This window comes from Lissotriton vulgaris, chromosome 9 (assembly GCF_964263255.1).
Source record: "Lissotriton vulgaris chromosome 9, aLisVul1.2, whole genome shotgun sequence".
Lineage (NCBI taxonomy): Eukaryota > Metazoa > Chordata > Amphibia > Caudata > Salamandridae > Lissotriton > Lissotriton vulgaris.
In genome coordinates, this window is record NC_141697.1 from 571,399,625 (window position 1) to 571,426,959 (window position 27,335).

At 44.7% G+C, this 27,335-nt stretch overlaps 1 protein-coding gene across 1 annotated transcript in view; it reads right to left on the reverse strand.

Moving 5' to 3' along the window:
• LOC147691849 (uncharacterized) overlaps window positions 1–21,736 on the reverse strand; it is a 323,118-nt gene extending 301,382 nt beyond the window's left edge. Inside the window, exon 1 of the mRNA XM_086938124.1 lies at window positions 21,270–21,736. Within this exon, the coding sequence (XP_086794250.1) occupies window positions 21,270–21,332 (63 nt within the window). The 5' untranslated portion in view covers window positions 21,333–21,736. The remainder of the gene's footprint in view (window positions 1–21,269) is intronic.
• Window positions 21,737–27,335: the final 5,599 nt, after the last annotated feature.

A 27,335-nucleotide genomic window follows, 5' to 3' on the forward strand; every position in this document is an offset into this window, starting at 1 on the left:
AGAAAAACTAATTTCAGCACCAATACTGGAAGTAAGTAGGCAAAAAGTCTGAGGGAAGACCACCCTAAGGCTAACAGGTGTAACATGTGTCACCCCAAGCTGAAAGTGGGGAGAACTACCCAACCTCCTGATTGTTCTCATCACTTAGGTGGAAGATCCTGGATAGACCATCAGAATTTGAGTGGTCTCACCAAGGTTGGTGTTTCACCAAAAAATCCATTCCCTGTAGGGAGATGGACCACCTAAACAATTTTGAATACTCATCCCTAATTTGCATTAGCCACCCCAGGGACCTGGGTCTGTCTGAACCTGGAAGTGAGTCCCAAACAAGAATTGTCTCAACTTCTTCAGTACCCTGATTACAGCAAAAAAGGTTTCCCTTGCAATTGACTCCATCCCTGTTCCCAGGGAAGTAACCTCATAGAGATAAAAGCTCAATATTGGTCTAGTCCCTCTTCATTGAGCTGTGATAGAACTGCCCCTATGCTATGCTCTGAGGCATCTCTTTGGACCATGAATTCCTTAGAAAAGTCAGGGGCCTTAACACAGGTACTGTATACATAGCCTGTTTTAGCGAGTCAAGGGTTTTCTGGCAAGCCTCCATCCAGGTCACCTTTTAGCCTCTGTCCAGGTCACCTTCTTGATCTACTTCGTAGAAGTCAGCTCAGTCAAGGGGCAGCAATGGTGCCATACCCCTCCAGAAACCTCCATTAGTATCCTGTGGGACCCAGGAAGGAACTCACCTCAGAGTGAGTTTGTGGGGGCTCTTGTGGTAACTGAACATGTGACAAAACCCCCGTATTAATCTTACAGAAGTACTGATACCAAACTTTACATGTATCTATTATGTACATGGATCATGTCTAAGGAAGGAAGTGGATGTGTTTGTTACTGATAAACAGTATGTATTAAAACATAAAATTGCTGAAAGCCTGCCTTTACCGTATGTGAGATCTTCAAAAGTTGCTGAACTTGTTGCCCTCACCTGAGTTTGTGCCCTTGTCTAGAAAAAGATTCTAACTCTGTTCACATACTCAAAGTATAAGTTCAACTCACACACAATTCGTTGTATCGATACAGTGGTCTGGATACCCTAATATGTATCTATTCAAACCACGCCCTGCACTTTTGTTTTAATAATACCAGCCGGGGATTTAAATAAAGTATTTTTTCCTCCCACGTGCCAGGTATTTGTTAACCATTCACTTTTTTGTTCACCTCACCTCACTCACACTTTTGTAATATACACACACCCCCACACATAGTCCACTTCAAGTGCTCCTGCGTATTCGCGAGTCGTAGCACGCCGCATCCCGTAGAGAGGTTTCCTGAGGGCATGCACTTACTGATTCCACAGGTAAAGTGGCTGTTCTTTATCAAACCAATGAAGCTGCAATGTGTGTTGTACAGACAGATTTGTTTGTTTACTAAAAGATATGTATTTGTTACAGGAGCAAGCCTCTACACTCAAAATGGAATACAGAATCAAAGACAATTGTACAACATACCCAGCGTATATGGGTGCGCCCACTTTTCTACTCCTAAACCTCACATGGTTGTATCATGAAGATTGCCATGTTGGACAAGACAATATTTTTTGTGCCACAGCAGCCCACTTGTATGTACCTTTCTTTCCTTCCATAGCCCAGAAGTACTGCCAGCCCTGTGTCCTCTGCCAAGCACAAAATATCAGAAAGGGAATAGTGACCACCCCTGCTGCTCACCCTCCTCCATTGGACCCATTTGAGCACCTCCAAACGGCCTTTTACAGATGAAAAAGTGTGCTTCTTTTTCTTCTGTACTTGTGATTATATGTTGTCAAGGTGGGTGTAAGCATATCCATGAGCAAAAGAAGATACCATAACTGTAGCTAAGTGCTTACTTTGGGAAATCATCCCACGTTTCGGAATCCTGAGTCGCATTTCATGTGATCGGCGGACACCATTTGTTTCAACAGTAGCACAGGAGATCTGTAAAACTTTAGGTATCAATCAGTACTTTCAGGTGCTGGTCACCCCCCAGCCAACACAAAAGGTAGAAATAAATAACACCATACTTAAGAATACGATAGCAAAAATCTGTTCCAAATCCCAACTGATTTGGCCAGACATCTTGCCTTTAGCTGTATGCTCAATCACGGTGATTCCAACTCAGAGAACCAAAACTGAGCCTCTAACAAATAGTTAAAGGTTGCCCCATGATGTTGCCATCAAACCCGCCTGCTTCAGCTACCTAGTTAGACTTACAACTAAATGATGATAATGTTTTTCAGTACTGGCGAAAAACTTTGCTGTCTCAGCAGTTTTTATTCTCAGATTCAAGCTTCCTAAAGTGACTGCCCATCCAATCTCTGCCACACTCAGCCATGCGTGTGGTTGTACATGAAGGTGCCTCAGAGGAAGTCTGTCTTACAGCCAAGTTGGAGAGGACCATACACTGTGCTGCTCCTCACCAACACAGTCCTGAATGGTTCTGGATTGCTGACGTGGGTTCATTCCTCCCAATGCAAGTGTGGTACACCCCAGTGAAATGCCTTTCCACAAGTGACCACCTCCTGACCTGCAACGGGCCCTAGGCAAGAACCAACTGCTGGAACCACTCCTACTGCCTCTTCACAAGTAACTGAACCGCACACCCGAGGCCAGCTAACCCTGCATGCTTTCTTGCAGCTGCATAATGATGGATCCATCGACCCTTTTCGTTACTGCAATCTGAGTTCAGCAGCTGTCTTCCAGATACTGGATCCCTCTGTGGTTCTGATCTCCTCTCTTTGCCGCTACCTTCAACCTCGGGCTCCTGATGGGATAACGCATGGCTGCGGAATGGGGAGTTGCCAGAAAGCCAAACTGTACTGCAACTGCCTTGAATGAAGTCGCTGTTCTGTATACAAAAACAACTCCTGCTTGCTGTTGCTAGAGAAAAATCACCAAATTATAGATCTTTCCTCCTGCTGGATTTGCACTTATATTTGCCTGCTCACGTTCCGTGGGGGATGGGGGGGGGGGGGGGTGCGTTTGATGAGAGTGCCGCTCAGCACAAATTAAAACTGCGTTATCTGTGCTACCATGGACATGTTTGCCAGAGGGTGCAGGAACATCCCCATAATCTACATATGATATAAATTACTTTTACAATCCCTCTAGATTCTACATGGCAGACACTTTACATCTTGCTTTTTCAGAGCATGGACAGCTTTGTAAACACAAAGACTCAACTAATTAGGGCATCTTTCTGGCCAAAGTCAGTGCAAGAGTGTGTTAGAGACTATATCTTTTGATGCTAAAGCCTACAAACACCTCTTCTCTACCAAAATGTTATTTCATAAGCATTTTTATGGAACTGAATATGCTAATTTCATCTGTGACAGGAAAATGCACCCCTGACTGTCCTGAGACTTAGCTGGAGCCTGTTATGCCAGATACGTGGTCCCTGCATTCAGACACTATGCAGAATATCCATTCCACCAACAGTGGAGATGCAGTGAGGTTTCCAAAACAAGCCTATTCTTTTCCATTGTATTTCCCAACTATGGTGTTGAGCAAGATATCTGGTAAACTAGACACAATGCCAAGATACTGGAAGAAATCAACATCTCTTTAGACCTGTTAGCCAATCAGCTAGACACTCAGAAAATTATGTTTTACATAGCAGAATGGTCGCGAAAGGGGTGGGGGTTTCTACAGTATGGTCAAAATGTTACACTCATAGCCTAACACTTATCTCATCATACATGAACACATGGATCACATAAAGAATAGTGTTAAGGAACTGCCCAAAATTCAAAGTGGCTTAGACAGAAATAGGAGTGCCAACTGGTCTTAAACATCTAGATGATTTGGGAAATGGAGAATGAAAATTGTTGAAACGGCAACAGTAGTGATTCGTGTTATACTCACCATATATGTTTGATTAAATTGAGCCTATGCATCGACCAACCTGCTTGTGGAAATAAAGGTGTTGTCCATGCTTAAAAGCTTGATTTCCCTGATGATAACAATGTCAATATTGAAGTAACAGATAATGTAATGCAGAAGGATTTAAAACAGAAAGGATTAGGCTTTATGCTATTGAATTTTTTTGACTTCTCACCTCAAGGTGAACAAGCTTTGGCATAGCCAATAGGTCTCGCCTTTGGGGCCTTATAAGTGTTTAGACAGAGCTATTGGCGTTGTTAACATTTTTAATATGTGTTGTACAGCATTGTGAATGTTGTGCAGCATGTTTAAAAGTTATGTTATAATTAAAAAAAGTTATAAACATTTTTGTCACCTTATATATAACCTAGAAAACATTATATACCACTGAAGTACCCTAATAAAAACCAGAATTAACACCAAAAATGTGTTCTCGTTTTTTTGTTTATGTAATGCTGTCAGTTTTTCCCTGCCTGTTCTAATGCTTTTTAGGTCGAGCTGGCATAAGCAGTGCGAAGCGCTGCTGTTTCCAGCGAGCTCTATTGTTAGGGACTTGCTTTGGAAGTGGGACAGGAACTGGGCACGCGCATTGCGGTTTGAGCAGGTGTACGCGCACGTACACCCACGCGCTGTGACACTTCTCCTGTCCCGCTTCCCAGGCAAGTCAGCCTCCTGCAATCAATCTCACACACACACACAGTGGAAATAAATCAGTAGTGGTCCCCCTCCCCAGGTTGAGCGTTTTTTTTTATGATCCGATATCTGGCAGGTCCTGAGGAGGGTGGTGTTTCATTTCACAACAAGCCACCGAAACACGTCGACCATTGCCTTTTGGATCCTGCTATATGCAGTTGTTGTATTTGGTCACCAAGACTACTTTGCCAATCTGTAGTTGATTTACCAGGTGTATGAAAGAGTGTGAAGGGTGTATAGGGAGTGTAAGAGAATTGTATGAATGAGAGTATGTGAGTTTATTATTTGTCACTCTACCTGGGGTAATTCATTATTTATTGTTTCTTTTTTCACTGGTATATGACTATACAATTGTTTGGATAACAATGTGTTGAGTTGATTATATGCAGCATAATTGATGAAAAAAGAAATATGATGAAAACGTTTTTGATCAAAGAAATGAAATAAAAATATATTTTGTAAATGGTCTTAGTACTTTGTTCTTAATATAGAGTTAGCCCACTTTTGAATGTGTGCTAAATCAGTGAAAAGGAATATAGGTCTAGAGGGATACTTCTTTCTTTTAATATCCACACAAGTCCCACCTCTTTGTATAGTACCAAGTCTCTGATTTTAAAAAATGCCAGTGGCTCATTTGATTCTTTGACGCCTGAATCAAATCCTGCAGCCTATCTGCATGGCACAATTCTGTAAAAAAGTAGACCCTAAAATTAACACAACATAACCAAGACCTCTTGTCATTCCTCTGCCACACACTGTGCCCGTACACACATGTGGTGTGCTGGTTTTATCATGATGAAAGTGGGAATGTTGGATAATAGGCGGCTCGGAATTGGTTGTACATGTCAATGGTTCATGACATGCATGTAAAGACACTGTGGGGCAGATTTACAATTACTGGTGCATCCCTGCATATCAGCAGGGATGCATCAGTTATTTTGTGTCATGGCAGAAACCCATTTTGCTCCCATGGATGCGCCACATTTCTAATGCGGCGTACCATGGCGCAAGAATAGACAGATGCATTGATGCGTGACGCATCTGATGCCGTAAAGGTGACGCAGTGCTGGAGTTGTGTTGCAAGCGCAACGCAGCTCCAGCACTGCTTAGGGGCACCCTATACTTGCTGTGCTGCGTGACTCATTACGCCTAAGCATGGGCGGAAAATCCGTTTCGCTCGCGGATTTTCGGTAAATTCGCAATCCGCGAGATTCGCGAATCTCCCGCAAATCCGCGAGCAGCGGATTTTATGGCTTGCTCGCACTGTTCGCGTGAGTTCGCGGCTTCCCAGTACAACTTCGCGCCCCGCGAATAAGCGCAAAATTGCAGAAATACGATCTTAGCAAAACTGAAACTACTTACCAGGTTCAAAAGTTCAGGCTCATCATTAGTAGCCATTTCCTGTAGTGCTTCCTGAGGGGCCCCTCCAGAGTTCAGTTGCCAGTTGCAACTATTATGTGACCCTGCTCTGAACCTCAGAATAGTTACACATATGCCACAAAGGTCCTGAATTACAGCTAAGGGAGACAAGCAGGAGCCAGGCTGGAAGTTCAAATCCATTAATCAGCCCCTAATTCATTATTGTCAGTTGGGGCAGGGCAGGTGTTGTAACTAATTTTGCAACAATGAAAGCACTTAGCAAGTGCAAAAGATCACTAATCAGGAAGCACTAAGGAAACAGGTGCCAGCTAAAAAAATATTCTGTGACACATTAATCAGCCCCAAATTAATTCAGGTCACTTGAGGCAGGGAAGGTGTGCTTGCTTTGCCACAATAATGTACACTGACTGGACAACCAGAGGGTGCTGTGATGAAACAGAGGGTGGCATGGGTGGGCCAGAGGGTGGCATGAGTAGTCAGAGAGTGGCAGTGGTGACAGAGAGTGGCAGTGATGAAGAAGAGTGTCCCAAACAGGCTGGACACGTAGAAACAACAAGTTCGCGAAACTTGCGACCCGACAGGTAAGTTCGCGTTTGCGAAATTGTACAAAACCCTCGCGAACTGGCAGAAACCCGCGCGAACACAAAAAAAAAATCCGCAAATTTGCGAGAATTCGCGGATTTTGCGAATTGCGAGTTCGCAAATCCGCAAAATTCGCGAACGCGAGATTCGCAAAATTCGCCCATGCTTAATTACGCCTGCTACAAGTAGGCGTAATGTAAATGTGGGTGTACTTGTAAAGCGCACTGTGACTCCAAGGAGTATCCTGGCGCTGAAGACCGCTGGGGAACCCGTCCTAGTTTTCCCTGTGAGATGGTCCCTTTCTGGGAATCTCCAAGGTGAAACCAGGCATCCCTGGCGTCTGTGGGGGGCCGTTGTAGAGATGAGGCAAGCTTAATGCCCAGAGTTGCCGAGTGTGTTCCCTGGTTAGAGTAGGCACCGAGGCGAGAATTATCGAGTCCATTTGACCCTGGTCCACGACCCTGCCGCGTCGGGGATTGAACCCTGGTCCTGGGCCGCTCTCTGCTTACGGGTCTGCCGCCTCTAACCAGTGAGCCACAGGTTTTGACGCAGCAGGGACGTAAAAGTGACTCAGTGAAATCTTGTTGATTTCACTGCGTCACTTTTATGGGGCCTCCTTGTGACGGAATGCCCACCCTGCACACATTATACCTGACGCAGGTATAATATAGCGCAGGGCTTTACAACGTGACGCATCTCACTAGATGCGTCACGTTGTAAATATGTCGCAACGTGGCGCATTGTTTACGCCGCTGCTGCGTCACAAAACTGACGCAACGGCGGTGTAAAAGTGTTGCAAGGGGCTTGTAAATCTGCCCCAGTGATATTTAGCACTAGTCTGACATTTCAAAGGCATTCTGAGTAACACACGCTAGTGCAGTCTTCCCAAGTCATGCCTCCCTGGATTTTTCTGTGTCTCTACTTTTCATAAATGTCTAGAATTGGTAAGTTTCCCTGTGGGCCCAGTGATCCCACAATCAAAAAATGCAGCCAGACCATTTATCAAATTTCTGTTAAACCAGGCTTGAAAAATACAAGTTTGTGTTTTGGCCTGTCCCTCTCCAGTATGATATGCCCACCCACACACGAGGGTTAGTAATTTTATTGGGATTATTATGGGAACAAAGGGTGGTGAAACGTTTGCTGTTGAGTGCAAATTTCAGACTTTTAAAGCACACAAATTTGAGAGTATAGTGTTTTGTATCAATAATCTGTTGTCTGCCTGGCATTATGATTAAAAAACAGTGATGCAATTTCTAATAGTGGTGTGGTACCAGATATCATTGTCATTTTATCAACCAACTTAAATGTCATGCCCCAAATGTTGCTTCAAAAATATCTCTGCAATGGAGTTAGTAACAGAATATCTACACCCAATGGGACAGTATTTTAGTAAACATTATCTTAGACATCGTTATGGCAGAATATATTTCTCTATACTAAATTCTGGCATTAGAGCATTGCAAGTCATTCCTTCATGGGTTCTCCTGGGCCTCTAGTTTTTTAGGTCTCGCGACCTATCAATGCGCGCATGCGCATTGAGCGGAGCGAGAATTCAAGTGCTCAAAATAATCGTGAAACCAAGCGTTTTGTTTGTGCGGTTTTCTTTGAGTTCACGTGAATCACATGACCTAACAAGCACGCGCATCAGCCTCCCTCCCTCCTAATTGCATTTTTTTCACGGCCGCCACCACATCAAAGGGCTTCTCCCTTTGATGTGGTGGCGGCTTCTCCTCCCCTAATTATTCATGGCTGGTTTCCCTTTCAGCGCCTCCACTCTTTCCCAGGCCTGTCAATTTCTTGTTTTCCTCGTTGTTCAGCTCTCCCGTTTGCTCGTCAGCTGCCCAGCTTCATCCTTCTGAGCTCTCGTTTACACGTCGCACTTCTTCAGCCCAAAGATATGGCACGCATTAGTCATAATGGATCCGCAATGCAGACCAGGACTCTTGCAAAACTTGAAGCAACTACAAATTATATTCCCTCTCTCCCTTGAAATCTGCCTTCCACCCCCGACATGTTTTTTTATTCATCTGCCGCTGGACGTTTTTATTATGCTCAAATTCTTATGTTACCCAGGCATATGAATAAAGCCGAACACCACAGAAGTGCTAGCAGCTGCGAATTCTCGGAATGTCTGTCAGGGCCACAGACTGGAGAGATGTGCCCTGCCACATTTGTGCTGGATAAAAATTGCGTAATATCGCATGCCACAACACCTCATTCTTTAGGTGTGAGAAACCGAGTCACAGAGCTCTTGTTTTTCTTTGGAGTCTAAATTGTAAGTTTGAAGTACCTGGGCTACAGATTACAAGAACACCCCAGCTGCATAGTTTCCATGCCAGGTTCCTTTAAATACTACCACCACCTGGTTACTAAGATGTGTTTACCAAAACAGTAGCTGTGAACACATTTCTGTAGCAGCTTATGTTAAAAAAACACATTGTTTTAAATAAACGATTGTAAATAAGAACCTAGGAAATGGTTTTGCTTGCAAGTCAGTGAAGGCAATACAAAATGTTGTACTTATTAAATTTTAATTTACTATAGGGACAAAACCATTCCTTGTAAAAGCAGGGGGAGGGGGCATTCTCAATCACAGCTTTAAAGAGAAGCGGCTTTCAACTCGCAGGCGTGGAGTTGGTCCGACCCAAGATCCTCCTCAATAAAAGGCCAACGCTACAGCAGGCTGAACATTTCAAACATCACCTGTGCACTGAAAGTCTAGCGGTTTGCAACTGTACCCCATACCTGCATACTCTTCTCCCCGCTCCCGCAGACTGTGGTCTCGAACTGCCCAAGTAGCCAAGTAACATGGACAGCGAGTACCGGCACTTTATTTTGAGAGGGCGAGTGCCACCACTTCGAGAGAAATGCAAGACTTAATTGAGAGTACCGGCGCTTCTCATTAAGAAGCAGGTAATCTGGTACAGAGTACTTGCACTTCTGTTTTTCCATTTCAAGCACTAATGGTGAGGTGTTAGGAGAATTCACTTGGGAATTGTATGTACACGTGCATGCAAAAAACACAATCGACAGCTTTAAAAGCCTTAAAAAATGTTATTTGATCAAATATGAAGTTATAAGTACCCCTCACAATACAGCACACGTGTAACCATCTGCACTAATGGTGGGGTGTTAGGAGAATTCACTTGGGAATTGTATGTACACTTGCATGCAAAAAACACAATCAAGAGCTTTAAAAGCCTTAAAAATTGTTATTTGATCAAATATGAAGTTATAAGTACCCCTCACAATCCAGTACACGTGTAACCATCTACTGCACACGAATACCAGAAAGCATTCGATGATAAAGGAGCCGCTCTTCGGAGAAGAAAGATAAAAATAGACATTCGGAGAGGCTCGTGCACGTGCGCGTACACAGAGGCGGGCGCTAGAGGGAGCAAGAAGGCCGCGGCTGCTCGAGCGTGGTTTTGCGGCGATTAATCCGTTTCCAATCTGTCCCACCAAATTGGAAAATCTGAGAGGCGCTGAATTTACAGGCACACTGGTAGAGGGCATGAAGCCAATTTACACTCCCAACAGCAGGTCCTAGTTAGTGCAATTCTTAGTTTATGGGCTCTGGATACGAGTCATGGTGGGAGGAGAGGGGGGTCAGGCCGAAAGCTGTGCACTGGCCTGAGTCTAGCGTGCAGCCAGCGCACCGAATTCCTGCAAGTTCAGACGCCCCAAATATCAGCTCTCACACCCTCCAATCCGCAGGTCACTTCAAAATCCGCATGTAAAACAAGGGGCACTTCAGATTCCTTGCCCACAGTGGCTGTATAAAAAAAGTACTAAGAAAAAAAGCTCTTTACCATTCACTCAAACCAAACACCCCCCCCCTTTCCGACATAAAACTAATAAATAACCTCCCCCCGCCACCAACACTTTACAATCCCTCCTTGCATATTCTCTTCAACACCTCTGAAGATCCAGCAATAAAATAGAATATACATGCAGGCAAACATAAACACACATCCTATATCCCATCAACATATTCCACTTTCTCTCTAAATCAAACTCTCCATAAATGCAAATACACATCTGACATGCCTCTAACCGCTGTAAAATATCCTCCTAATCACTGCCCTAAACCCGATCAAGGTAACCCCTTCCACATTTCATATCCATCAAACGACTTATGCACTCCATCCTCCACACTAAACACCACCACAATAGATCAAAATACTATCTACAACATATTGAACCAATGATATATCTATATATCTATCTATCTATCTATCTATCTATCTATCTATCTATCTATCTATATCAAAGACGGCACACATCTTGAGCATTTTCACACATCGCCCAATTACATAAGCCTAAAAATTTTAACCACATAAGCTATGAATCAAATTCCATCTCCCCCTTTCTCACTACACAACCATATCACCATACTGGGCCCAAAAAAAGCTTCCCTTTCGTTCCCCACCACAAACTAATCAATAGTACTATCACACACTGTTAAAAACAAACACTGGCGTTGCCAATAGGTTTCGCATTTGGAAAGTTGGAGCTATTGGTTTTGTAATTGACATTTTATATTTATATATTGTTATTGACAATGCCAATAACGATATATAAATATAAAATGTCATTTACAAAACCAATAGCTCCAACTTTCCTACTGCGAGACCTATTGGCAACGCCAGTGCTTGTATTTAATGTCTGGGGTTGGATGGAGTTTGCTGAATGCCAGGTGACCATGAGGAAAAAACTCTAACCATCCTTTATGCTATACATTTGTGTAAACAATGGCCTTCAATAATTGACTTTACACGATGACCGCGCTTTTCGCCCATTCCTGTTCCGTATGAAATGCTCAAGCACAAATGTGAGTAATTTTTTATGAACAGCGAATGGATGGGAATTAAGGATGGTAGGATCTTCTGCTGGCAGCAAAGCTCGGTCATTTCCAGTAGGTAGAAGTAAGTAAATTAGTTTACTTTTTTGCAAGTTTGCAATGTGCAGGGCACTATAGTTAATAGAAGTGGAACAATTCACTCAAGTCTACACCATCTCTAGATTCCCCCCCCGAGTCTCTATTTTTCAAAAATGCATGGGGCTAATATGGTTCTGTGTTTATCAGGAAACCTAGGGCCATGATTTGTAGTCATATCATGTGCATCAACAAATGGTTTGCTGTGCTAAAGTCACAATTTCCCCAGCTTTCAGGGATATGCAGAGCAGAATCATCAATAATCCTATTTTTTTTAACCAGAGTTTTGACATTTTTCAAAGAGGTAGCCTATTTTTCCTATTTTTTGTACATTCAGCCTACTACCAGTTTGTGGTGGAAACTAGCGTGAAACCCAAGGGTGATCCAGGAAAGCTTTATATTTCTGAAAAGTGGCCACATTTCTGAATTTAGCAAAGGGTGATATGTGTACATCCGAAAACATCCTGAAAGGTTTTCCCAAAGAAACTATCGGGCCTGATTACAAGTTTGGCAGTGAGGGAGCAAAAACAGTGTGCGCACTGCCCGCCAGATTACGAGTTTCCTGGTGTGTGGAGGGCTTTTTTGGGCGGTCCCAAGGCTGTGCCTCTGAAAATGGGCATCGTAATGGGAACGCCCCAAAAACTTTCTGCACTGCATGGACTGTAAAATCCATGCCATGCTGGAATTTGAGTGCATACACACAGGGGGCACAGATTGTGCACCCCTGCATTCATCCCATGAAAATGGGCACCAGGGGGCCCTGTATGACCCCTTTGTTTCAGGACCATCAGCCTTTTCATGGAGTAAAGTCCTCCATGACACCGCTGGGGGTCTTGAAACTCATTATATGCATGTTGATGCTGCAGCGGCAGCACCAGAATATTACTGAGGTTCTGGCCCACGTGCCATCACCAGGCAATGTCAGTTACCGGGAGGCTGTGGCAATGCAATGGAGGTCCAGCCGCCAAAGTTGTGATATAACGATTAGAACGCCGGTGTGGCGGTGGCTGGACCGCCAAGGTTGCGTCCCTGCGAGGCTGGTGGTCCTTGGATTGCTAGACTCATAATTAGGCCTTGAGTGTTGAAATAAATAAATACTGAAAACAAATAGGGAAAAACAGCCATTTGTGACAATGTTTTCATCTGTAACTTTTTGTCACAATGTCCGATTTACAAAGGCAATGTACCACTACGTTTGCTAGGCCCTTTTGGTTGTGGCGATATATATGATTTGTTGTTTCTCCAAGAACCCAAAGTACCCAGAGCCAACAATTGACCTGCTCCATACTATGGTTTTTTACTGTGTACTGAGTACCGATCAATTCATATGGTAAAATATGTAGAGAGAAAAATAGGTATCAAGGTAACCTATGTATTTCTGAAATGGACTCAGGATATGGAATTTAGGAGCAGTGTTTATTTGGACATTTCTGAATTTGTGGGTACCTGTAGGAGCATATGTTAGAGGTTATTTTTCAAAACGTCTTCTTTTTACATACTGGCTTACATTTGGAAGGCACTCATGCAGCAAAATCCACTTGGTAATAACATATATCCTACTATGTTTGGCTCCCACATGTCTTCTGATTGAAATGGCACCTCACTTGAGCGGGTAGGCCTATTGCATGCGATTAGAAATAGCCCAAAAACAATGTGGATACATCACACCAAAACTGACCAATTTTTTGCACAGAGGATAGCTGTGGATTTTGGGCCCTAGCTCAGCCTGAACCTAGGCAAACCTAGCAAGCCTGTACATTTCTGAAAGCTAGATACCTAGAGGAATCCTGGATGTGTGATTTTTCTGGCTCTCACCAGGTTGTTTTTCCCAGGATCTCTTGTAAACCTCAAACTTTGACTAAACAAACAAATTTTCCTCACATTTCTGTGATGGTAAGTTCTGGAATCTGCGGAGAGCCACAAACTTCCTTCTACCCAGCATTCCTCTAAGTCTTCCAATAAAAATGGTGCCTCACTTGTGTGGGTAGGCCTAGAGCCCGCGTCAGGAACAGGCCCAAAACTCAACATGGATACATCACATTTTTTCCATTCAAAACTGACCAGTGTTTTTTTATATGGGTAGTTGTAGATTTTTGGACCTAACTCAGCCAGCACTTAGGAAAACCTAGCAAACCTGTAATTTGTTTTAAACTAGAAACTAGGGGCATCTACGATGGGTTGACTTGCGTACATACCATGAGATTTTTTAAACACAATGCCCTGCAAACCTCAAACCTAACCTGAAATCACACATTTTCTTCACATTTCTGTGATGGAAACTTCAGGAACCCACAGGAATCCACAAGATTCCTACCACCTAGCATTACCCCACTTGTGCCGATAAAAACACTGCACCACTTCTGTTGCTGGGCCTAATGCCTGCGACAGGAACAGATCAAACCAAGGGTAATGGGAGCCCTTGCATGTGGACTCCCATTGACCTTAGTTTGATCAGTTACTGTCGCTAGGCCCCACTACACAAGAGGCACTCGTTTTTATTGACAAAAGTGGGGCAACGTTGGGTTGTAGGAATTTGTACCCCAATTTGTCCCCCTGGGGGTCAGACAGACTGCTTCCCCTCTTATTTGGGGTGAGGGCATGGCATTGCCCATTCTGGGCATTCCCTACCCGTCTATTTTTATTCAAAAAAGAAATCCCTGGTGCCTAGTGGACTTTCTGCCTCCGCCCAGGGCAGCAGATTGGGGGCAATTGCTCCCATCTGCCCCACAATGCTTCTTTAAAACTACACCGTAAAAAAAAAGCTAGGGGGAGCACAAGCCCTTGTCGAAGGGGACGCTCCCCCATCTGGTGGCTAGTGGGTGGATCCCTACTTGGGGATCGCTCTCTTGTGGCGATCCCCAAGCAGGGATCGACCATGCAGAGGTATCTTTGGAAAAAGGAGATTCTCTTTCCAACACCTCTCTATAATCAGTGCTCAGGAGTTGAGATTGCCGTCCAAGCACTGATTCAGTGGAAGTAAAACAACCCCATTGGCTTGTTTTACTATAATTTGGACGTCAGCGCACCCAGTGCCATGATCGTCATAAAAGATAGGACTCCCATTAAGTGCATCCCCAGTGTCGGCCTATGGCCGACACAATCACTGGGGAGGTAGTGCGGGTGTCGGCTATTGGCTGACAACCGCACTTATAGGGTTAATCGGCTGACACATGTAAAGAAAGGTGTGAGAAGGTGGCCTGATATGCAGTGCTCACTATTCTAGTGAACACTATGTATCAGTCCAGCAACCCTTATTGATGATTGGTTGTAAGCCAACCTTATAGACCAGCTATCCTAGTAGCGTGGATACGAGCAGTCTAAGGCTAAAGACTCGAGAGGGCGTGTTAAGCCAGCTGTTATACCACATATACCCCTTGAACACCAAGTGAAAGGACACCACACAAGTGTTATGAAAATAAACAGTTATTTATTAAGAATCACAACAGCCCTGTACTCTTTATGAGGACAGGGTACTAAGCACAAACCAAAACTCTTACAAAAATACTTAAGTTAGCACAGTATATACAAATGCCCGAGGGGCACGGAAAACCATATACTTGAAAAGTGGAATGCGAAATTACTAGCAGGTAAGTACAGTACTACTAGGCTTTGGAATCGCTAGGACTTGACTATAGAATCGTTAGATTACTTCTAGGAGACCCAGGGGACTCGGGTGCAGTGTGTGCACTCTCACGTGAGATGCGGGACAAAGTCTATGGTAGCTAGGAATTGCAAAGTTAGTGTTCTCGGGCGAACCCGACCTGGTAGGAAGAAAACGAAAGTGGATTCTGACCCTTGGATACTGAGGCTATGCTGGGGCACCGAAATGCCGAAGTTACCTAGCCCAGGGGCTGCAGCTGCATAGGACTCAAAGGACGTCAGGAATCCTCGTTGACGGACCAGGAGCCTGGAAGAAAGAAGTTGCTGGCAGGCGACCAGTGAAGAAAGTTCGGTGGATCCAAGCCTGGATCGATGGAAGATGACACCTGAAAGCAGAGGGGACCAAGTTCGAGACTACTAGCCAGTAGTCAGTGGGCACCAGGAGGGCACCGGATGGTAGCCACCTCGACAAGGTGAGTGGGTGACGCTGTGCTCGGAGATCTCACGGACCAGGAGGCGTTGTCGGCGACCAGGATGGAGGAGCGAGCTGTCCCACGAAGATAGAAGCTGTCGGCGTCGCTGGACCCAGGATTGGGCAACAAAGCCTTGGCAAATTCAAGCCCACGCGGTGGACCTAAAATGGCGTCTGGAGTGGACCAGGAGGGTCCGGGGTGCCTCTCTTGAAGAAGGAAGCAAGGGCCAGTCTGGAGCAACCAGACCAGCAGCAGTGATGTCGTCGGGCGTCGTTCAGAAGGCCACAAGCCAGCCGGCTAGTAGCCAAACAACGCGGTGCACAGCAAACAGCAGAAGGGCCCCACGCAGATCGTGGAGATGCAGGGAGGCTGATCTTGGGTGCTGGAGCTGCGCAGGGTTGGGGCTTCTCGGACCCCAAAGCACTCACCAGTGGAAGACTCGGTGGGCTTGTTACAAAGAAGTCGTGCAGTCTTGGCGATCGTCGGTCCCTCGAGGTCTCGTCGCACTCACGGTTCTCAGCTTTGCTGTAGAGGTGAGTAGAGGTCAGAGGTGCCAGGGAAGCCGGGTCTCGTCGAGCTGGGTCGTCGGATTCGTGAAGAAGGACTTGCAGCAGACCGCAGTGTTCTTAGGATGGTGCCCGCTTGATGCAGGGTGACTACTCCTTAGCCACAAGGGAGGATCTTGAGGAAGAAATCTTGAAGTCCTTTCGCAGAAAGTCGTGTCTTGATTCCAAAGATGATCTAATTTGAACAGGGGGCCCGCTCCCATCTTTATACTAAAAAAGGGGGCTGACCCGGTGACTAGGTCCTGCCTATGGGTGGGACTAAGAGGGGGGTGGTTACACCCCTCTGCCATGCCGGACTTCCCCCAGGCCAGGGGCTGGTGTGCCCCTGGAACTGGTTCTGACCGGCCTATGCGTAGTGAGCACCGGGGTGCCACTCAGCAGTCACCTTCCTGAAAAGCCCTGCCTACCCAGGATACACAAAACCATGTCTGGGACGGTGCTAGCACTGCCCCGGACAGGAAACCCTTTGTCCAGGCCTCCCTTGCTGGAAGGACTCCCAGCGGCAGGAGGTCAGACTCGTGTCTGTGGTGGCAGCATCCATTTTGTGGAGCTGAGGCTTCAGTTAACTTTAACCGGGGTTCACAGTTACATACATGTCGTGTCCCTCTAGAAGGGTGGAATGCTAACCCCTTCGCCAGAATTGGCGAGGGGTTAGTATTCCAATTCGTATGACACCTTACTCGACATGTTTTGATAAAGCAATACCAAAGTTAGCATTTAACCGCGAGGATTATAATGCACTTAAGAGTATATGGTATGCGATATCATGGAACAGCTATTAGGACTTGGTTCCGCAAGCTGCAGACAGGCTCAGCTCATGCCAGAGCACCATCTCACACGATTCCAAGCACTCTGCCTTCAGGATTGTCAAGGCCTGCCATAGGAGTGACTGATAGGAATCTGTGTGTCCATTTTAGGGTTAGGTATAGGTATACTACACCTACAGCAAAGGGTGATTACACGACTTTGCCCCAGCTGTCATGCAGCCAGTTGTGTCAAATTTAGGAGGCCAGCCAGGGGTGGCATAATACATGCTTCAGCCCCTGGCAGCCCTGGGTACACCTATGCCCTGAGTTACAGGGTCTTATAAGGTGGCCCAGTACCAATTGGAAATGTACCTAGGGTACATGGAATCCATTTTAAAGAGAGAGCAGTAGGCCTGGGGTCCTGATTGGCAGGGTCCCAGGTCGACTATGTCCAAAACCAGCTAAAACACGGGGCAAACAGTTGGGGGCAACCATAGTAAGGAGGTACCTTCCTACACAAGGCATTCACAATGATGTTTACATGCATCGAATGTATACACATGCAGTTTATGACAGTAAATCTGGCCTACTATCTTTCCTAATGCTGAGAAAAACAGTAGCAAAAACGAATTGCTGTCATTAAATAAAGCATAAAGGGGATAAAGAATTGAATGTTACGAACAGTGTGAACTTGTAGGTGCACAATAGCCCCTCATGCATTCCAATGGAAGCACTTTGCTGGAAGGTGAAACAATATACCAAAAAGCCAACAGTATGCAGTGAGAAAAGATTGAGTGAACTTTTAGGTGTACAATGGTCTCTCATGCATTCCAATAGAAGCACTTCCAGGGTGGCGGAACGAAATCCCAAAAAGCAAACAGCATGAAGTGTTAAAGGAATACTCCTCTGGATTGAGCTAAAGCCCACTTTGTGTATTTTAAAATATTGGTAATACTGCGCATTCAGACAACGGCGCTGTCAAGCCAGACCTATAAATGCACCACAGGTGCTTATTAAAGCTGCATCTCCATTGTCAAATGTGTCCAAGATGCCCGGTATTAAAGTTGCAGAGTAGGCGTGTTTTAAAGCTTCACCTTCAATTTCAAACCTACTCCAGATGCCTGTTATTAAGGATTCATTCGCAAACCCAGAATTTGACATGCAGAACAGGCGCAGTATTTAAGCTGCTGCACATCCCCTTATTTATTTTTTTCAGTTTTATATTGCTCAAACTCAATCCAAAGGTATTAGAGCACTTTACATGAGCACCAATTACATTACAGAAGACCAGATTCGTTTATTTATTTTTGCACAGGGAAATTAAGTGATTTGCCCAGAATCACCGGATGTTGAGCCGACGCAGAGACTCACACCTGGTTCCCCAGTTTCAAAGTGGACAGCTCTGGCTGTAACGCTACATCCTCTGAGTTCAATAATGCCCTGTACTAATGTTGCATTAGTAGACCTTTATTAACGCTCTGTACTTTGGGCCCTACAATACAGCTGCTTTACTGGCCCTTTATTAAGATGCTTGGCAAGCCTGAAATCACAAATGCATTGAGTGGCCAGCATGAAAGTTGCACAACAAGTCCTTAACTAAAGCTGCATCACAGGAACCTGCTGCACTCCACATGCCAAGTTGCATCATGGAAATCTGCTAATTAAACATGATTAAAATACATAAACTAACACATAATGCATGAATACAAGGCACAGAATGAAAGTTGAATCACAGGCCCTGTATTAAAGTTTCACTTCCCAAATGTTTTAGAAACACCAACCCACTTTTTAGCATGACACATTTTTGCAACCCACCTGGCTTTAATGGAAATCAGGTATGCAATCTTTTTTATGTCACTAAAGCGTGTGGTAGTGCACTGTCATTTACAGACAGCACATTTTCCATTTAAATGGCCACTAAATGTGCACAGATCTTAAGCTTTACTGCTAAAACTATACTGCACACAAATGATAAATATTTACTGAAACCTAGTTTCCATAAATTATCATTTGCGCACCACTAAGATAACGTGTATTGATTTGTTTTGATCCTATTATTTGTTTCCATCACACTTCAGAGTTACAAAAAAATGTATTTCAGTTTTATTATCTGAACTCCAGAATGTGTACAGTTCATTTACAGGTATTTACATTTTGTTGTGTGTTACAAAAAAAAACATCATACAGCCTTTCCTTTCACACTCTCTGTACCCCCAGAACAAGGCTGGCTCTAGGGTGGTGCAATCAGTACAGCTGCACCTAGTGCTGACCTCTGGAGGCGCTCTGTTTAGAAATAATGTATGGCTTTAAAAGTAGCTGCTGCTTTTACCATGTTCAGCAGTCTTCAGGCAATAATACAAATGTCAAGATAACTCTGGTGATTAATGTTCTTGCTGGGGAGAGATTGGAGTTTTGTCTAGTGGCTCTTTTGGCTCATCATGAAGTAGCACAGAGGGTTAATAAGCCTGATGCAAAGAACGCGTACCATGCAGCTCATAGAACTGCATTTAATGTGGATAGCCCAATGGTTCTCGCATTTGTCACAGAAATCCTTTTCTTACTTGCAGTTCATAAATTACAATCCTAATATAGTACAATGACCTATGAACTGTCATTAAAGAGTGTGGTATAGGTTAGAACATTTTGGTTTTTCCCAGTCTTTCATTACCCTAATGTTGCTAAAAAAGGGTTTGTCTGCGTAGAAATACATTCTTATTGGAAAGGCCACCCTAAGCACTAGAGTATGTGCTTCTCCAGACCAAACATTCTTAAAATATGCTGCCTACTAGCAAGGATGAATGACAGGATTCCTCCACCGTGTAATCCTTATTGTTTATGTAACATTCCCAATAGACTGATTTACACATTTATTATTTTTGACTCTGTATAATGTGTCTGAAATTTAAAGTGCTCTGACACCCTACGCTGGTAAGAGTAGCACTATAAAACAAATGAAATAAATGTGGGAGAGGAGCTATGGAGAAAGGGGCCCTGTTTGGGGGCTGGTAGTGAGTTAATCCATAGGAAAGGGTGTATCAGGCGAGGGGGGTCAAAAATGATTGTGGCACCAGGCGCCACCAACGCTAAAGCTGGCCCTGCCCCAGAAAGATTGTCACATAATTCACTTTACTTTTCTTTCTGACTGTAAAGTGAGAGAAGTTTGTAAACATCAATGTGCTAATAAATCATGAAGGACAATTTGACAGAAGACGTTGCCTGACATTTGACTTCTGTTATTGAAGCACAGCGAATGGGACAGGATGGATATAGAATATAAATACATCTTTATTTATTGCTTGAACTTTCACGAGCCCCCCAATATCAGCTCTGGGTCACGACCCACAATTTTGGAAACCTTGGTCTAGATCTAGGACTGCACAGCTGACTATTTATTAAATAGAATAATCTGTATTGAAGATGTACAACAGGTCACGTCCCAAAGCTGCACCTTATGTCTGTATTAAAGCTCAATGGAGGCAGCGTATGCCAGGGGTATAACTGAGGGCCCTGCGGCCCCTGGGGCAGAGGCGTGGGGCCAACCCTTCAAGAGAACCCCATTCAGCCGAAGGCCAATGAATATCTGTCATATAAGGGGGCTCGGGGCTCTCATCACATTCTGCAGGGGGGCCCTATCATTTTGCGTTACGCCACTGGTGTATGCATTGAGTCTCAGTATTAAAGCAATGTCTCTTTTATAAGTAGAAATATAGGGCATGTATCAAAACTGCATTACACTCTGCAATAAAACTGTCACCCAAACAAATATCTTTTTATTAAACCTCCACAGCGGGCCCTGTATGCATCAGAAATTCACCACACTGCCTGTATGACTGCTGACACTCAGGCCACATATTAAATATGTACCGTCAACACATTATTATGCACCTTTCAGAGACCTCAAAACTCATTCACTGTGAGTGGCACACACATTTGGAGGCTGAGTTGATCTCTCACTCACAACAGGCTGGGTCACACCTTTGTTAGAAAGTCTAGGACTAAGAGTCTACTTTAATTACGTTTGCAATTTTTGTATTTTTTTTTTGTTCTTTTTTTCTTTACATGCTACTTCGTGCGTAATGCAATCGTTAATATGGAAGTCTATTTGACGTCACTTCGAGCAATGTTATCAAATACGCTAATTACTTCTCACTCCTACACATTCTCAAAACTTGACAGTTCTGTACTTTCTGGGCAGTATGAAAAAAGATGCACACCATATAATTTTGAAAGCTAATTTCGTGCCTTGTATTAATGTTGCACCTCAGGATAGGCCCTGTATTAAAGATACAGCATCTCCCATTATAAAAAATATACTGCCTTTGGGCTACAAAGCCCTCTGTTAAGCTGCATTGCAAGTCCCAAGCTTCACTCACCCAGGTGACCAGAGGGCTGGCCATGAACGCCTGCACCAGCTCCTCCACACGCGTGTCCCCCATGGTCCTCCACAGCAGGTCGGTCGTCAGCCAATCACCATCCCGGAGGCAAGATTCGTCACTGCGGGCTCATCTGAGGCCCTAGCAGGCCCCGCGCGCCTGTGTTGAGGTCAGAGTCTCCCGAGCCACCGCAGGTCCCTGACTGGAGAGAGGCCTAGCCCGGGAAAGGGCCGACAGCAGCAAGAGCCCAACTGATGCGAGCCGACTCTCGACTCCACCCTGGTGCGCTCGGGGCCTCGGCTGATAGAAGGTTCTCCGAACACTTGCAGCTCAAGGTATCCACCTGTAGGACCTCTCGACGCGCGCTCCCCCCGGCCAGCTGTTTACGAGCAGGGCAGAGTGCATGCGGGCTGGTTCCGGGTAGTGCGGGGTCACCTCTTCCTGCCCCGTCTTCGCAGCTTCTCGCCGAGGAGGCTGATTCACTTCCACCTTTCCGAGCACGCCCCGGTGTGACTGGGTCGCTGTCACTTGCTCGTGTCGCTCGCGAGCGCTTTCTTCCGCCGCAGAAAAGAGAAGTTGTTGCCCAAAACTTCGACCGCTATCTCTACCACTAACGGACGCGAGTAGGAGGGGGGGGAGATAAGGGGCGACCTAGGACCGATAATTCCGAAGTAAAGAGGAAGTGAAATTTACACTTCAAACCTTAGGAGGTCCCTAAGTAGGAACTCTGCCGAGGATTGAAATGGCCATTTCCTCTCAATATCCCCCAGACAGAATAATGCAATCACCCTAATCCGTAAGCGTCAGCCACTTCATTATCCCCGTTCGTTTACACACACGACCAAATGCTCTACTCTGGAGTTGAAGGAGTTTACCAATCACTAGTCTTTTGCGACATAACTAAGTACTCTACCGCAGCGATAAAGGGGCAGCCCCACTCTCACTATCGTTGGTTATTTTTATCCTTCTTTCTCTCTGTTTCCCTATTTTTCCTTCATACTCCTTTTTAACTGCTGCTTCGCTCTCCCTTGCTCCGGGTCAAACTTTGGAAAAAAGGTACTGTCCCTTAAAAAATAGTGCAAGTGGCCACCACCTGCAACCATTGGCCCGCATTAACCGCTGCTCCTGAGCTAAAATAGTATCTCCTTTCACTAGCCCAAAGTTCACTAAACAAGACCTCCACTGATGATCCATAGGAGTAACTCTTCTCACTGTCCCTTAAAAACATAATCAAGAGTCCTAAGCTAAAAAGACACCCTTCACTCACTAACTCTTAGATTCCCAAACCAGAAACCCAGTCATTGGGGCAGCACCTCAAACTAACTCTGGCTGAAATCCACTAACCCCCAACCTCCCACCCAAGCACGCTTATCTCTGATTGAAAGAAACACCCCTGCTTCCTAACCACCAGGCTCCTGATTCAAGAACTCTGCTGCTGAGTCAAAGACGCAGCCTCTCCTTCAGCCGACCAAAGCCGTTTTAGGCAGTCTTTCTCTCGCCAAGTGGGGCAGACCTGCACAAGGACATACCTAAACTTTTTTTTTATCACTGTCTTGATATTTTTATGCTCAGGCTACGCTGTTCCTACACCTTCTTTGTTCATGGGTGTGGCTATTTATCAATTGTAGGAGCGTCTAAGAGAGCACAGCGCTCATTCACCGACCTGGTTCCTGGTATGAATAAATGTAATACCTAGGTGGTAGAGATTACAGAAGAGGCGGATTAGGTGCAATTTACCACCAATCTTTAGGAGAAAAAGTAGATGTTGTGCACAATATTGGGGCTATACTATTTTTTATATATTTAAACTGAATAGTGTATCGTTAAAGCTTTGGTAATGTATGGAAGTCTAGATACAGGTCCAAGCTTTATATTCTTTCTCATGGACTTGGACTCAACACGCCCTCTTATACAATCATATAACAGATTCATGACCTGGCCTGGACCTTTACGTCAGGGGAGTATCCAGACAAATAAAAATACCCTCCACTTGGACGCTCATTTCGAATGTCTGTGAGCGAACAAGCCTGTGTCTCCCTATAGGGCATATCCTTTAATCCCTCCTATCTTTCCATTTTCTCTCTCTTCTACTCACTCTCCCCCTCTCTAATCACCACATTTTCCATTCTCTTCCTTTTCCCCGTGTATTCCTTCTCCATTTGTCTCTTTCCTCTCATTGCACTCCTTTCCCCCATTTTGCCTTTTTCCTTCCTCTTGCCTCACTTTGTCTCTTTAGCTACTACCCTCCCTCTTCTCCCATACCCCTTTTGTCTCACTCTTTCGCCTCCACCCTTCTTTGTCTTTCTCCATCTCCCAAATCCTTTTGTCTCTCCCTCTCTTTTCTCCCTTCTAACACCTCTGCCCAGTTGTCCTTTAGATCTCTCACCCCTCCTTCTGTCCCTGCCTTCCTCTCTCACTATTTGTCCCTTCTGAACAGTTGAAATATCAAGAATAAAGTTGTCTTGGCCAGCATGTCACTAGTTTGGACCAAGACTATCATTCAGTTGAATAAGCACTAACCCTCATTTGTGCCATTTGTTTTCACAATTTAGACTAACATATATATATATATTTTTTTTAAATATATTTTTATTGCAGGAATTAGCAAATTGTTACATATACGACCAGCAGTATAGATCCAATAAAATCAATGAAATGCATCCCACCATCCCCCAGTAGCATGTACCCATATACAGCCATTCAGCCCACAACCCAACGGTCGGGCGGCGAAATCCAATGGGGGTACAGCAGGGAAGCAAAGCTGGTCCGGATAATTCACTGTCCGTCATCTGCTTTTCTAAACAAGCCTATAAAACCCCAAAGAAAACCCCTCCCATAAAACACTATAACCCAAATCATTCCCCACCCAACCCAACCCCGCCATCAGTGTATGGTAGCAGCCGCAGTAGGATTCATGAGAGGACCCATGAGGAGAGTATCAGAAACATGAATTGCAATCGCCTAACGGGACTCGGGGCGCGCTGCTCCCTCACTGTCAGAGTCGCTGGCGGCGCAATAATCCCTGAGGGCCTGCACTAATGTTTCCCATTCTAGCGCTGCCTCCTGTGCCTTCTCGTTATGCTGTCTCCCAGCTAGTTGGTATCTCAGCGTACTTTCACCCGCTGCCCACTTCAAGAGTTCGCTGTGCCACCTGCTCCCGGTCGGACCAGCCCGTGGCTTCCAGTTCCTGGTCACCTCTCGCTTAGCTAGGAGAAGCCCCAAATCAATGAATTTACTGGAAATTTTGTTTTTGGGGGTATGTGGAAACCAATGCAAGAGTCCCACTGCCGCATCAACCGACAAGGATCTCCCTGTCACCTCCTCCAGGGTCTTCCCCACTTCCTCCCAATTTAGACTAACATATATTGCAGTTAATCAAAAAGTTATGTTTTATACTAAAAAAAACAGCACACAGCACATTTAGTGCTCTTTCTTTGTAAGAGCACAAATTAAAGTAAACCCGGCGTGGCTGGGCTATCTACATTGGCCCGTATGCATTTTTACTGTACAAAAAGAAGTGATTCACAAAGCTTTGCCATGTAAAGGTCTGATAGGAAAATTAGTTGTACTTTTAAAACTTAGAACAGAAATTAGCATACAGAAATGTAGGTTTGAAACCTACAGGCCAGCCTTCTCACATGAATACAACACCCCAGCAGACGCACGTGATTAGAAGAGAGAAGAGAGAAAGGCAGTTACTGATTTGCTCTCTTGTTACACACAGTTTCAATCAAAATAGAAAAACATCCCCAGATGCAAGCTGGAGTTGGGATTTAGTGAATTGGGCTGCGTCTCGTTATCTCTCTTGAGAGAATAAGCAGCCCTTGGATGCCCTCTAGAGGTTAAGTCCTAAACAGGCAGGCCGCCTTAAAGAGGAACTGGCCTGTGTACAACAACCCTCGTATAGCTTATTCACTGCAACAAGGAATTCGAGCTGGAGCTGAAAGACATTCTGTCAAGCTCCACTTGGCTCCGGGCCCTGTGCTCTGAGGGGCCCTGCTCAAGCTGCTAAAGTAGGAGACTGATTATGCCAGTGCCTTACGTTGATCAACCAATGATCCACTGGCTATAAATCTCTATTAATACAGACCACCAAGCTGGCTGGATATATTGTCTCTTAGAGTTTCATCACGCTCCCTATTAGAAAGGAGAAAGTCCCCTGCATGCTTTGGAAAACGTGCACCCTGCCTCAAGTTCTCTATAGCAAGCTGTAGTACCTGTACTCAAATTATTTAACTCTACATACATATATGTATAGTAGTTATAGGTATATCAGGATTTCCATAAGACAAGTGTTTTTTATTTTGCTAATAACTTTGGCGCTGTTTGACGAATCTTCACAAAACTTTAAAAAAAAATCTACCTCGGCTCCTTCCTGGAAATGTTCAGGGTGATCTAGCAAGCGTGGGGGTGAGAAAAAAGGGGGGCCCAAAACATGTTTTCCCCATGTAAGTTTCCATAGGATTTTAACACCAATATAGAAAACAAGCATTTGCAATGCAATAGGTCTCGCATTTGCTAGAGTATGAGCTTTTGGCATTGTAAATTTAAATGCTTTTTATTTATGTGTGGGTTTTGAAAACAAATGAAAGGCATTGTCATTACAATGCCAATAGCTTAAATTCTGCAAATGCTTGTTTACTAATGCACCTTCAAAATCACCCTGGGAAGAGGGGAAGGGCAGAAACATAAACAAAAGTCTATATTCTGATGTGCATTAAGTCAATAGATAGAATGTAGCTTCTACCGATAAGATGGAGGCACTTCTCAGCTTGAATAGCACCTCTAAATGCAGCAAGGTGTCTTCTACATATTTGTTGGTTTATGCATTGAGTGAAATCAGGTGTGAACGGGTGTGCAACGTTTACAACGCGTGCGTTACCACGACCTACCATTACCACGGGGTTGTAACAACGAAAGTTGTTACAACGCATTGCGCTGGGGGGCGCTCGAGGTTAGTAAATCATTTAATTTACTATCCCAACACCTTCCCTACTATCCACGGGGACTGGTGTTGGAATAGTAAATTAAATGTTTTAAATTTGCGCCCCCCCCCAACGCAAGTCGTTGTAACGACTTGCGTTGTTACAACCGCGTTGTAATGGTAGGTCGTTGTAACGCGCGTGCGGTAACGACATATATCCGTGTGAACGTGTGCAGTATGAGATGTCCCCTCACATTCTCCCTCCAGCCTCCTAACGACGTCATACAATGAAACCCACCTAGCATGTCAGACCGGGAAAAGACATGTTTTCTGTAATGTCTCTATCACAGGCGCATAGAAGGAAGCTCAATTTTGAACTCTAAGCCATGTTGAATCCAATTTAGTCCAATTAAGCATCTAATTCATTCAGAAATGTACTTTCTTTCCTTAAACATTGTTTGTACTCCGATCCACAGAATCTATTGTGATTAGTTCAGTGCTTTTTCTTCCCCAGTGTACTTCATCTGGAGCAATTTGTTTCTATTTAAACATTTCAAATTATTTTAGTAGCCAAGCAAAAGCACTCCCTACCACCCCTGATGGAAATGTAATAATCAGGGATTGAGTTACCCAAATTCACAGATGTTCGTCACAAGTGGATAGTGTTGGTAGATGTCGTATAGGAGGTCCTTCAGCTTCAAATACTAAATAAAGCAATCGCAGGCAAGTGGGCTCTGCTAAACTTCTGGGGTCTGATGGCAGCGAGCCGCCACAATAGGTGACTCTTTGCCCAATAACCTAACACAACTAAATTCACAACCTCAATCCACGTTGTGCTCTGCACCCCAAACTGTAGAAACTCACGGCATCATGCTAGCCAAGACCCAGTCTCATTAAAGCCTGGTTCAGTGGATAAGTTACATGCGGTTTCATCTGATGTCAATATCCACTGGTTTTTGGAACTCTACTAAACTGGCCCGGGTAAACTTACAGTTGTATCGCAGGACTGGTTATTTATTGCGTACTTATCTTGTGTGACGTGTGCCTGGTGGGCGCAGTACAGACGGGTAGAATGATTTTATTGCGGGTTTGGAGGCGAGTGGGTAACTTTATTGGCATTATTATGTAGTGCAAACACTGCC